The 13,466-nt window shown below is 33.7% G+C and overlaps 1 protein-coding gene across 2 annotated transcripts; it reads right to left on the reverse strand.

Annotated features, from left to right (window-relative positions):
* Positions 1-7,147: 7,147 nt before the first annotated feature.
* Positions 7,148-13,143, reverse strand: LOC7497631 (uncharacterized). 2 transcript variants are annotated; one of them, XM_024602611.2, is made up of 8 exons: positions 12,974-13,143; positions 12,833-12,894; positions 12,662-12,745; positions 12,308-12,362; positions 11,437-11,572; positions 7,579-7,629; positions 7,416-7,493; positions 7,148-7,323 (listed from the first exon to the last, which is right to left on the reverse strand). In XM_024602611.2, exons 1-8 carry the CDS (start codon positions 13,077-13,079, stop codon positions 7,305-7,307), a joined length of 591 nt encoding a protein of 196 aa, XP_024458379.1. In that variant the 5' UTR covers positions 13,080-13,143; the 3' UTR covers positions 7,148-7,304. The 2 variants fall into 2 exon arrangements, with proteins under 2 accessions (XP_024458379.1, XP_024458378.1); XM_024602610.2 differs by having other exon boundaries at positions 7,148-7,493; positions 12,974-13,141.
* Positions 13,144-13,466: the final 323 nt, after the last annotated feature.

Genomic DNA, 13,466 nt, shown 5'->3' on the forward strand with positions numbered 1-13,466 from the left:
TCTTATATGATCTATGATATCCTTTGATGTTTCCCATGATTTGAGATATTTTCTCATGCACTTGATGAAGATGAATTTATTAATGTTTTTACATTGATATGGATGTGTGCTTCTCCAGTTGCGAGTTGTCAGTAGTGAGAGACTTTGCTGCATATTATTGCTTTGAGCGAAGGCGTTTTCTTTGACTAGAGATGCATGGTTTATTTACAATGGCACCTTTTTTGTTAGGTTCATCGTTTAGGTTTGATAGAAACTTCACATAATTATATCACATGCATGTTTTTTTGGCAAGAAGTTCAGTAAAGTATCTTATATTGGGAGAAATTTTTGCTCAATTGTGGTATTTGTTTCATAATGTTTTTTACATGAATCGTTGGACTTTATTTTGTACATTTATCCTTCACATGTTTTAAGAACTAGGAAATTTGTATGTTGCTACTGATTTTTATTGTAATTGAATTTCAATTGATGTCCAAAGGCGGTTTGAGTTAATCTGCTAGTTTTTGTTAGCTTTGGGAACTCCTGCATGTTGGATGGAAGGTTAATTTGTGGTACAAAGCGGCCTTTTCTATTTTATTTTTGGTTCAATCAATAGCATTCTACCAATTGAGTTTCTGAATCGCTCTCTGCACTTTGAATAGAGTTCTTGGATATTTTTCATGATACAAACATAGTTAGCATGATTATAAACCAGGTGTCTTATCATTGATCAAAGGTAGTCATTTTACATCTTGACCTATTGAGGTATTTGAATTGTGTTCTTTCTTCTTGTTGAACGATAAAATGCTGAAGCAAAATCTGAACTATGTCAACGGTGATCTGTCGAACTTCCAAATATTTTGAGACCACCACTTGAAATGGCTAGCAGAATCTTTTGCCTATGCGACTTTTGAATTAAACCTTCTTGCTTTGAGATCTTCGTCACTGGTATTTGTATACGCATTGCCTGAGGACAAGATATGCCGCGTGGAATTTCCATTTATAACTAATTGGGTTTGAAACAGGGGAGCATGACGTTATCCAGAAGTATTTGCTCTACTGTTAAAGCTGCTCGTATTTGGTTAGTTTCAAGTTTTGTGTAGGAGAGGTTTGCCTTTTCCTAGATAGCATTCTTATAGTGCTAATTTTGGATGAGTGCATATATTGTTGTTCCACGCTAAGAACATTACAAAATATACTAAAAAAGAGCTAGTTAAATTATTTGTTTTAATTGCAGCCTTTAATGCTAAAATTAGTTAGTTTTAAAAAACTTGTTAAGAAAATAAACAATTCAACAAAGGAGTAAACTACGAGGTAAAACTTTAATTAAATTTAATTTGTTTGCATGTTATGCATTTATCATAAATTTGTTGCAATTTTTTTTTCATCTTAGACCAATGAAAATGATCATGCAAAATATTTAAAGTTTTAGTAACCCCAAAGTGTCCTATTAAATCACATGGATTTTACGAACAAGCAATTCATGCATAGAACAATTAGACATGTATAATTTTTTTTAAAACCAAATAACTATCAAACCTATAAAATTTATTAAATGTCAAATTCTCATATGTTTTATAAACTTGGGCGAAATCATTATCATTATTATATAAATCTTTCATATATTCAAGTCCCAATAATTTAGCATTTAAAATTGTAAGAGGTACATACATTTGCATAGTACATCAACCACTATAATTTCCATACTTTACTTATATTTTATAACATATGGTAATGTTTTTATGAACTCAACTAGCTTGACATATTGACAGTTTAGCTCCCTTTAGCCCTTTAGATGATTCAATGATTTATGATATGAATGGATCATGAATTCCTTAAGCCACAAGTAATATTTCAAAGTCTTCAACTCATCAAAGTGTAAAACTCCTTATCATAAGTATGATAATTTAGTGCTACATCATTGAGCTTTTTGCTAAAATAAATCATGAGCTACCTTTTCTATATTAAAACAGCTTTAATACTTATTCATGAGGCATCACATTCAATATCAAAATTTTTTGTAAAATTAGGTAATTATATCAATAGAGCCAAAATCAAATTTTTCTTTAACAAGTTAAATGCATGCTCTTGTTCTTTGTCCCATTTAAATTCTACTGAATTTTTAACAATTTCAATTAAAAATGTGGTTAGAGTGCTGAAATATTTAACAAATCTCCTATAAAAACTAGTTAAACCATGAAAACTTCTTACCTCTGTAATTGACTTAGGTGTAAGCTATTCTTGGATAGCCCTTACATTTTCCTCATCCATTTCAATACCTTTGCACTTACAACACGACCAACAAAGATAATTTTCTCCATACAGAAGTTACACAATTTCATATTAGGATATGAACATTCTTCTCTTAAAACATTTATCACATTCTTTAAATATTCAACATGCTCATCTAAACTTTTGTTATAAATCAGAATATCATTAAAATAAACCACAACAAATCTACCAATAAAATTGCATAAAATATGATTCATTAATATCATGAAAGTACTAGGTATATTAATAAGTCTAAAAGACATAACTAATCACTTATATAAATTATATCTAGTTTTAAAGACAATTTTCCATTCATCTCCATCTTTCATTCTAATTTGATGATATCTATTTTTTAAATTAATTTTAGAAAACACATAGGATCCATATAATTTATCTAACATATCATCAAGTCTAGAAAACACATATTAATTATATGACAATCAACACACATTCTCTAAGTCTCATCATTTTTTGGTACCAACAACATTCGAAATACACATTTTCTCAAACTCTTATGTACCCTTTTAACATTAGCTCCTCCACTTTCTTTTGAAGTTCCTTTGTCTCATCGAGATTACTTTTGTAGATTGGCCGGTTAGGTATTATTGCTTCGGGTACAAGATCAATTTGATTTTCAGTTCCTCTAATAGGTGACAATCCACTAGAAATCTCATCAAGAAAAATATATTTATAATTTTGCAATAAAAAAAATACAAACACTAGAAATACAAGGATCAAATTCATTAGTGTTAAAATATGTCTCATTATACATAAGTAAAATCATATGCATGACAAAAAAATAAGTATTTTTAATCTAATTTCTTTTTGCATAAAAAACTAATATGTTTCTTTATTTTTTCCACTCTTTTATTTTCTCACCCTTTATTTCTTCTCTCATCTTTTCGTTTTTCCTCTCTTAGCTGAAACCCAATTTTTCTCCACAGTGCCTGAATCTTTTCTCTCAATGCTCCTTTTATTTTCCCTTTTCTTTACATCTTCACATGGTTGTTCTAAGCTTTTAGCTTCACCTTTCTTTTTCAGCTTTAATTGATCTTTATAAACCTATCTAGGTGATAATGATACATGTGTGAAAGTCTTTCCATTCTTTTCAAGAGAATATTTGTTCTTATACTCATTATGCTTGACGTTTCTATCAAATTACCAAGGACCCCCTCTACAATAAATGAGTAGCATGCATAGGAACCACATCATACAAAACCTCATTCTTATACTGACTTCCCTACCAAAACTTTTTTAGTAACTCTTACTTCAACACATTCATTCAACCATTGAAGTCTATAATATCTTACATGCTTAATAGTATTTGGACTTAATTTTTTAATAAGTGTAATACTAACAACATTAGCACAACTTCTATTATCAATAATCATACTACATATTTCGTTACTTATATGACATCTAGTATATAAGATGTTCTTCTTTTGATGCTCCACATCATCCTCCTTATCTAAACTTTAAGTGATCTCCTAGTCACCAAAGCCTCTAGTATGTTTGGTATTGCGGTAGCTGTTGTGGTTGTGGTTTGAAAAAAGTTGTTTTATTAAAAGTACTTTTAGTTGATGTTGGTTTGGAAAAATATATATGTTTGGTTAAAACTGTGGTTGAAATTGAGGTTGAACAAAAAGTAGTTTAATGTGTTGGGTTAAAAGAATGCTTTTCAAATTGAGGTTATAAAAAAATTAAAAATATATATTAATATTAATGGTTTTTAATTTAAATATTGTAGATTTAACTAATAGTAGTACGTAATGAAATAAATAATACTTATATCAAATATTTTTTAATGTTCTATTGGTTTTTTAAGTGCGCAAAAACATCAGGTAAAATATCATCTGGAACAAAATTGTGATTGTAATTAAATTCTGCAAATGCTACGTCATCAAGTGATCTCCTTCTAATTTTTCAAATAAAACACAATTAAAAATTAAAATTAAAATTAAATTTTTTTTAACTAGGTCGGATCCGTTTCAATGCATTTAGTTAGTTTTGGAATTCAATTATAGTGTTTGATTTAAATTCAATTCATAAATAAGTTGAATTAACATGTTTAAAAAATATAAAATTCAATTCATTTTAATTTTTATATTATCTTTATTTTATTTTTTCAAAGGTATTGAAAAAAAAGGCTAGATAGTTTTTTTAAAAAAATTTAAAATTTTATTTTTATTTTTATGATATTTCTAGAGATTAAATTTTTTTATTTATTAAAATCTTTAAATTAAACTTTATTTCAAAGGGTAGAAAACATGCCGTGTAACTTTTTCTATTGTCAACCACATGATATGATCTCCTACCATTTTACTCTTCTGGCCCCACCCAAGCAGGTTTGACTTTTGGAAAATTAAGTATTTTTGTGAAAGAGAGTAACAGCAGTTTGCGGAAAGCAGCTGAGAGCTGCTTTCCGCAAACCTGCGGTTTGCGTGGGTCCCATGTCAATAGTGAAATATGTTTTATCATAACCAAACATTTAGTTTGTGCGGTTTGCTTTAAAAGCAAAAGCTACCGCATAAACAAATGGGCACTTAATCAACTAGATACTCAACATCACTACAATCCTTAAGTGGTGGCATTTCACCGTCCTCTGATGTGTCACTTTTAGATTTAATCTCCATATGTTTTCTCATAACAATAACTATTTTCTTTGGGACATTGTAAAGCTATATGTCTGTTACCCAAACACCTAAAACACTTAATGTCTTAGTTACGATTAATTTGAATTTTGGTTTTACCTTGGATAGTAGTGGTTGAATCCTTCTTTTTAGCTTTAGATGGTTTGGTTTTGTTCCCCACTATTGTAACAACCCAGCCCAACATGTTGTATATTGTTCTCTTTGGGCTTTACTGCCCTCACGGTTTTGTTCCTGATGACGTGATCTCACTTCTGAGCCTGACGCCCCAAAACGCGTACAACATGTTAGCAACCATCACTACTAATAAGGCCAGCTACCAAACCCTCACCTGCCAACGTGAGATATTACAATCCACCCTCCTTAAGGAGTCCGACGACCCCGTCGGCACAATCGGATAACCAATGAGGTCGGATCTGATACCAAATGTAACAGCCCAGCCCAACATGCTGTATATTGTCCGCTTTGGGCCTTACCGCCCTCACGGTTTTGTTTCTGATGACGCGAGCCCACTTCTAAGCCTGACGCCCCAAAACGCATACAACATGTTAGCAACCAGCACTACTAATAAGGTCAGCTGCCAAACCCTTACCCGCCGATGTGGGATATTACAACTGTATTCAACTTTGATGGGGTAGCCCCCTCTCACCTATAAATCAGCCTCCAAGTTGGAAAAAAATAATCCAAATTACCTCCTTGACGTGCATTGCCTATTCTTTTCAATTGTCTCTCTACCTTAATAGCCATGTGAACCATATATTCTAACTCAATATAATGTTTTAATTCAACCATATTACCTATCTCTCTATTCATACCATTCAAAAACCTTGTTAATGTAGCCTTTCTATCCTTCACAATATTAACTCTAATCATGACAATCTTCATCTCCTCATGGTAATCCTCTACATTCTTAAACTCTTAAGCTAAACTCTGCAAACCCTGAAATAATTCTCTATAATAATTTCTAGGAACAAACATCTTTCTCATGTTTGATTTCATCTTATTCTAAGTCTCTACGGATCTCTCCTACCTAAAATAGTTTGATCCCACCAAATAATAGCTAGTCAGTAAACTCAATAACAACAAGTTTTACCTTCTTTTACTCAAAGTAATGGTGACAATCAAAGATAAACTCCATTTTCTTCATCCATTCCAAATATGCTTCAAAGTCGGTGTTTGTGGTTTGACTTCCTTTTTTTTTTTTTTTATCAAAGTTAGTGTTTCCAAAAGCGTCTTTGTTAAAGTCACTATTTTCAATCGTGTTTTTGTTAAAACTATGTTAATTCTCAAATATTTTTTTAGCTTATGCTATTTTGCCAAAACTTTTAATCAGGTGTGTTAGGAAGTATAAATACCTTTATTTCCACTATTGATTGATTGGATGGTATTTTCAATAACCGGCAACCTCCCTCCCCTTTGAGTAAATTGTTACAGGATAGTTTACTTTGTGGCATCTCCATGGATTTACTATTTCAGGGCCTGTGCAATAGTTTCTTAAATGGACACTCAACATGTTCAGAAAGCACTTTTTAAATCCCCCCCCCCCCTTTTTTTTTTTTTGTCTTACTAACATTCCTAGTTCTCCTTGTATTTTATCTTCTGTTTTTTTTTTTCATTTGTTGTTCAATCATGGTATGGGAGCCTTTGCTTTGAAAAAATTTGTTTGCTACTTCATTGGATGTGCATTATTTTGAAGGTTATTGAAGAGGATGATTGATTCCTGTACTAGTGCCTTGAGAAACACCATTTGTAGGCAAAGGTTTAATGGGAGTTTCGCCGAGTGCTGAGTGTTTTCAGACAGATTGCTTTTATTCAGCTGCAAGGCATAGGGCAAGTCATCAGAGCACTAACTACTTCAACAACGCATCAGATGTTCCGTTCTTAAGCAGTGGGAGATTCATCAGCTCTGAATTACACGATAAAGGGTAGACTTCCCTTATCCCGCCTCATCTCCGTGTCTCTATATGTCCTGAGGGATTAGAGTCTTAGCAAGTTTTCTTTCTCGCTGTGGGTTGCACCCAGGTGATCTTATATCCCACAGCTACTTCATAAAATATGATCATGAATCCTGATCCACTGCTGGATGTGACAGTGGACTGCTACACTTGGACAATCCGTTCATGATAAAATGCAGAGAATCCAAGCAGAAATAGTTATTGAGATTATAAACCACTCACTCACATGAGGTCAAGAGTTGCTCGATCATTTGCTAAATGGTATAAAAATGTCAGCATTGGTATTTGGTCAGATTATATATGCCAACTTTGTACTTCACTTGAAAAATCTTGCAGTGATTCACTTGTACTAGAAAACAAAAGGCAGAGATTTACCGGAAATTTTTTCCCGAGGTACAAGAATAGATAGAATGACATTGCTTCTGTTCCAAATTAGCAATCCTAGTTTCCATTAATCAACCTGCCTATGCCTGAAAGCCACACTATTAGTTTCATTCCTGTAACGCAGAGAACATGAAAAGGTAGGTTTACAGAGAAAGTTTAGTTGGCTTTGCAAGCGTACATGTAGCTTCTCAGTTTTTTCACTTCTTCAGATGACTCGGTCAGTAGATGGTCAACATACAGACAAATGCCAGCTCCACTGCAATTTCAAAATGAGTGGATTTCTAAGTGAACTACTAATGACATGTTACAGATAAAATAAGCAAAGAACAGTTACTACACACCTGAGAGGCCCAAAGGGCAGCCAGATGACATCCCACCGGAATCTTGGCATTCTATGGCACAAATAAGTATCATCATCATCATTTAAGAAACAAATTCTAGACATATAGCACATAAGAATATATTACTAGGAATGCATATTTCACCCTCAAAAAAGAACTGCAATCCATAAGCAAACCTAATAGTTCGCGATGGCATCCATTTCAGTTTTCATTATTGTCCAGTCTCTGATAAATAAAGAAATTCCAAACAAACCAAATAAAAGGCCAGAGATGGAAACAATAGAAAAGAAGGCATTTCATCAACAAAAAGATAGTTCTCTTCATTTCCCCACCACCAAGTCACAAAAAAGCTAGTATCTCAAACATGCTGACAGAAACTCCACAAGTCTGGAAGGGCTTGGCACCCTCAAAGACTGGAGTATTCCTTTTGTTAGTCTTGCAAAAGATTTTCTAAGTCAATGTGGAATCATTGATGAGTCTCAAAACACATCTTTTTCATCAGCTGGCCTTGGAAACTATCATTCATCTACTCTTGACCCGCTACCAAGTTTGGCGCTTTTGGATGAGACTAGTCCAATGATGGGGAATACAATGGGCATGTCACTCTTCCATATCATGCCTCTTTGAAGAATGGGAATACTTGGCTTGTGGGAATATGCAAAAGAGATTTTGGTGTATGGTGACATATGCTGTACTATGGTGTGTGTGTGGCTCAAACAAAATATAGTTTTTCACAATTGTGAAGTGCAATGGGAGACCATATGGTTTCTATTATTTATTAATCAAGGCTTTCCTACAATGCCAACGATCTACTCAGAAGCTCTGATGGGATAAAAAAAATGGTCCCTGCCTAGACCAGTTGTTGCTGCCATACAGTGGGTACCTCCCTCAGATCCGAGGATCAAATGGAATGTTGATGGTTCCTCTCTAGGAAAGCCAGGGGAGGCAAGTATTGGTGGAGTTTTGAGAAACTCAAATAGAGACTTTCTATGTATTTTCTCCTATCATATTGGTCTCGAGGTGTCAAATATGGCTAAGATTAATGCCATTGCTAAGGCTTTGGAGATCCTAGTCTCCAAAGGGCTGTTAATGACCATTGCTAAGGCTTTGGAGATCCTAGTCTCCAAAGGGCTGTTAATGACCATTGCTAAGGCTTTGGAGATCCTAGTCTCCAAAGGGCTGTTAATGATTCAGCCATGTGTTGAATCAGACTCCAATAATACTTTAGCTTGGGTTGCGGCGACAGCAGAAGTTCCTTGGAGGATGAGAATGGTTGCTAATAAGACACATGTGCTTTCTAAGTTCTTTAGTTGGGTGGCCTTTAGGCATACTCCTTGAGCTGCATATTCTATTGCAGATGGTTAGGCAAAACAGGGCATTAGGAAAGCATCTGACTTGGTTGCATGGTTGTTGACACAATGTATAGTGTGGATAGGTTTCTCAATCCCTCGAGTTTTACAACCCTAAACTGTAGAGAAAAAAACTAGGGTTCTCAAGTCATAAGGTTATAACCTTAACTATAGAAAAAACTTAGAAAACTTTGATAGTTTCTAAAATGTCTTTATTTCATTAATTCTCTTCTTCTGAATAAATAGCTTATAAGGCTCATAAATAATTGGAATTTTGGAACGATCTGGCAAAAGTTTAGCTCGATCCAACGATCAAATTAAAACGTTATGCTCGTTTTCATTAGACTACGCGTTAGACTCATTCAAAACTACTCAAAACCAAGAAAATCTTCACAATTAAGGAAGTAACATAATAAATTTAATTGTGCTAAGAATAATGAAGGCAATATCCCTATGTCAATCCCCTCCACTTGCAAAAAATTAACTCTCGAGTTAATTGTTAGAAATTGAACTCTTCCATCTCAAATGAATAGATACTTCGAATATAGTATTATTACTGATTTATGCATGAGATAGCTTGCTCCAAATATCTTAAATCATATTTCAGCAAAGATCTTTTAATGCAGAATTTTAGAATCTAGACAAAACTTCTTAAAAAACAAAAAGTCAAGGTCATATGAAATCATCTTTTGAGATGAAGGCAACTTCAATTTACATGTCTAGTCATCCCTAACAAAAAAGTCTTCACCACCAGCTAAATTGGTAAATTTAGAAGATTGATCCAACATGGATATGTTTGGCCTGAACGATACACACACTTTTAAGTCCTCTTTGATATCTCTTACAGCCTCTTAAGCAATTCGAATAACTTGTTCTAGCTTTTCATGAGTTGGTTTAATCTCAACACGTTCACTAACTTTAGATCTCAACTCTACTTCATGTTTTGGTATTTTAGCATGTTTAAAGACTTCATGTCATTCCTCCGAGTACACCTCAACCTCTGGAATTGTTGATTCTAGTTTGTCAACTCCTTTTAAAATTGTTGAAGGCTTCTACATAACTCGCCTTTTCAATTCAATGCTATATATTCCTTGTCTCTACAGTGTAAACAACATTTGTACTCTAGTCTTGTCTCAGATTGCTAGTCTCAACCCCTTAGGAATCTTGCAACCTACTGACCCCTATCTTTTGAAGGTGGTTACGTTCTACCAACTTTTAAAACTTAGCATTATACTATGTACAAATCTTTTTTTCTTGCTAACAATCTTTATATCGCTGAAATAAATATTGTTCATAACTAGGACAAAGGAATCTATCATATAGCATATGCCTTGTATATATATAAAATGTAATAGGCTGCCTCCCCCCTCTTAATTGTATATTTGTCTGACACTTCCACAAGAAAAAAGCTCTGCCTTTTAGATTATATGCAAATAGTTTCACCATCTTCTCTTCTATGATACTCACGTATTCCCTAACCCTATCACATTCAACGATGTAATCAAAGAATTCTTCTCTATCTAGATCTCCATTGAATGTAAGGATTTACACTCTTATCTGAAACTCGTTAGCTTGTTGTCTCTAGAATTATTGTGGCCTATCATAATCTGCCAAGTCTTATGACCCCTATTAAGTTGTCTTCACCAACACTCTTTTCATAGATAAGTGGTTGTCTAGGTTGATCTTCAAGAATAGGTCTGGGGTTATGCCTATCTCAAGTTAAGTCTCCAAGCATGTTCATCTCCTCTTCACGATCATTATTTTCGCCTCCCATTAAGTAGTATATAATTAGGCCTTCTGAATTATTAGGTAAAATTTCAACTTAATCTAACGGTCAAATCAAAAGTAATGTATGTTTTTATTAGATTGCGAGTTAGACTTATTCGGAACTCATCAGAACTTAGAAAGTCTTAACAATTAAAGAAGTAACATAGTAAAAATAATTGTGCTAAGAATATCTCAAGTTAAGTCTCCAAGCATGTTCATCTCCTCTTCACGATCATTAGCAATCCCTTAGTTTGGTAGATGTACAGGTGTTTTGTGCTGTTGGTTGTTCTTACTATCCTGTTGTGTGTTCTAAAGTGATGGGAGATTAGCATGTTACCATTTTCTTGAGTTTATCGAAACTATTAGTTGAATTCAAGGATTGAGACTTGGGGTAAGCATGACTTAGACAACTGGCACAGCCCTCACAGCTGCTGCTATAATGAAGTGGACTCATGTAGAAGATATACATGTGGTAGTGCCAAGCGTGAGTTGATAGGTTTTTCTTAGTGTAATCCCATTCTGTTTCTTTCCACTACTTGTCATTTTCCTTTGGCTTCAGCTTGTAATCAATACTACTGTCTATGTAGCTGGATGGGTGTAATTCTTTTCCTTATACTAAAATGTTATACCAAAAAGAATTGAAAAAAAGTCACAGAAAAGTTGCTTCACAATATTGTTAATCCTTGACATAAAATGTGGAGACAGTAACACACCAAATACATATTTGTAGAGCCCCACATACCTTAGCATGTAATATAGCCAGAAAACTGCCAGTAGAAGCCCAACAGAGCATGAATACCAAATCCATTGCCTATGATACTTGGAATTATGAAGAAGCCCTATGATGGCCAATGCACATGCTGAAATAGCTATCCAATCTGTTTAAGGGTTAAAATTAGCAAAATAATATATCTCAGGTAGCAGATTTTGGCACTTTAAATGGCAGATTATATAAATTTTTAAGAATTCACGCCAGGTATAAGACATGTTACTCATATTATGGAAAAGTACAAAAGAGCATAAATACATCGGAAACACGTGGAGGGAAATTAACCATCAATTTTAAAAATAATTAGGCTTTTTAAGACAGCATAATCAATGATGACTTGTTCAACTTCTTAGGCTGTAACACTGATCAAGCTTCTCCAACAGGTTAATCATAAGAAGTTTGATTTATTCTTGTCATAATTTCTGTTGGTTTGCCAAAGGAAACACATCCAAGTGCACAGAAACTACATGTTTGACCAAACAACTACTGGAACAACACAAGGACATGGTTTTCTAACTACATATCTGAAATACGATGTGTGAATTAAGAAGTGACTGTCATCATGTAGGTTTTAGATCAAAGGATATTTTCACGAGCTAGAAAGGGATTCAGAATAGCAATTACCAAAAGAGAAACCTTCTTGGGAAAAAAAGAAGAAGAGGTTAATCTGAATAAAAAAACTAGAGCATCATTCTCATCAAATTCCCTTCCAAGAGAGTACATTATATGTGCAAGGAAAGAGATCAGCAATAGGAATCATAGTTGAATAAACATAGACAAGAATCAATTAGACTATTTTATCAGCCGATGAGCAGCAAAAATAAGTTAAAATGAAAAAATGAACCTGCAAATATCACCATTGACGAATCCATATCTTCCATGAAGTAAGCATGATATCTCTATTTATTGATCAAAAGACCACCATCAGAAAGTTAAGATTTACTCAAAATTGTTACAAAAACAAAATAACAACAGCAACAACAACAATCAATAGGATTTGATAATCGAGGGTTCTTTACTGCTCATGTAGACTGCATCCGAGAAGTTATTAGGTATGTCAGGAGTTGTACTCCGCCCTCTCTCACATAAAAATAAGTCCCACCATGAAAATTATTCACCTTTAAGTGAGAGAGAGCAATTCCGGTACACTGAATAATTCCTCACATGCATACATACATAGATACATACATACACGTACCAGTTCCCATGGGAATAGTGCCTGCTGGTATATGGAGTATAAGAGAAACGCAGCGTGGCAGAACACAATTCCACCAACTACTCTCTACAAGAAAATACCAATTTAATTAATGTATTTATCAGTAAAGAAAAAAGAAGGTAATTTCTATGCAAAATTAAAGGAATAACCAACCCTCCACAAAACAGACTGCTCTGCTTCTTCTCTTTCAAGTGATAGAATCAACTCCTCTTGCTCTGTTTTTGTTTTAACGAAAAAAAGGTAATTAATCAATAATCCCTGTTTTGTTGCAAAATTTAAAACAAACAGACAGACCTCGGGTGTCCATGGGACGAGAATCGTCCTCATCTCGAATTGGTAGAGTAAATTTATCAACCTCACAAGATTTTCTCCAATTTCTCGCCAGCTTCTTCATCATCATCGTCTTCTCCTTCACATCCTTCTACTTTCCTTCTTCATTTGCATTTCTTATTCATTCATTCGAGCCTGCCTTCCATTTTAACATCCTCACGCTCTACGCTGTCGTTTTGTCTTCAAACCACAGGTATGCTATTTCATGCTACTCACGTGGCGTTTCACCTTTAACAAGCAATTAAAATTAAAATTAATTGGAACAGTCAAATTATTATTTTTCCCTTCTCACAAAAACAACCAATGAACTTAATAATAGTGTAAAATGATCTTTCATGTGATTCTTTAGTCATTACTATTGAGATAAATGGGTTTTTTTATTTTTTTATATAATAAAATAATTGAATTATCCTTAAGAACAAAAAAAAAATGAATTGACATCTAGGAGGTTTTTTAT

Source organism: Populus trichocarpa, chromosome 6 (assembly GCF_000002775.5).
Source record: "Populus trichocarpa isolate Nisqually-1 chromosome 6, P.trichocarpa_v4.1, whole genome shotgun sequence".
Classification (NCBI taxonomy): domain Eukaryota; kingdom Viridiplantae; phylum Streptophyta; class Magnoliopsida; order Malpighiales; family Salicaceae; genus Populus; species Populus trichocarpa.

Excerpts from the sequence above, each read along its gene's own strand:
- LOC7497631 (XM_024602610.2), bottom strand. The coding sequence starts at position 13,079 with ATGATGATGAAGAAGCTGGCGAGAAATTGGAGAAAATCTTGTGAGGTT. Across the intron at positions 12,746-12,832 it reads AGCAGTCTGTTTTGTGGAGG|AGAGTAGTTGGTGGAATTGT; the intron begins GTTGGTTATTCC and ends ATTTTCTTGTAG. Across the intron at positions 11,573-12,307 it reads GTCAATGGTGATATTTGCAG|ATTGGATAGCTATTTCAGCA; the intron begins GTTCATTTTTTC and ends ACCCTTAAACAG.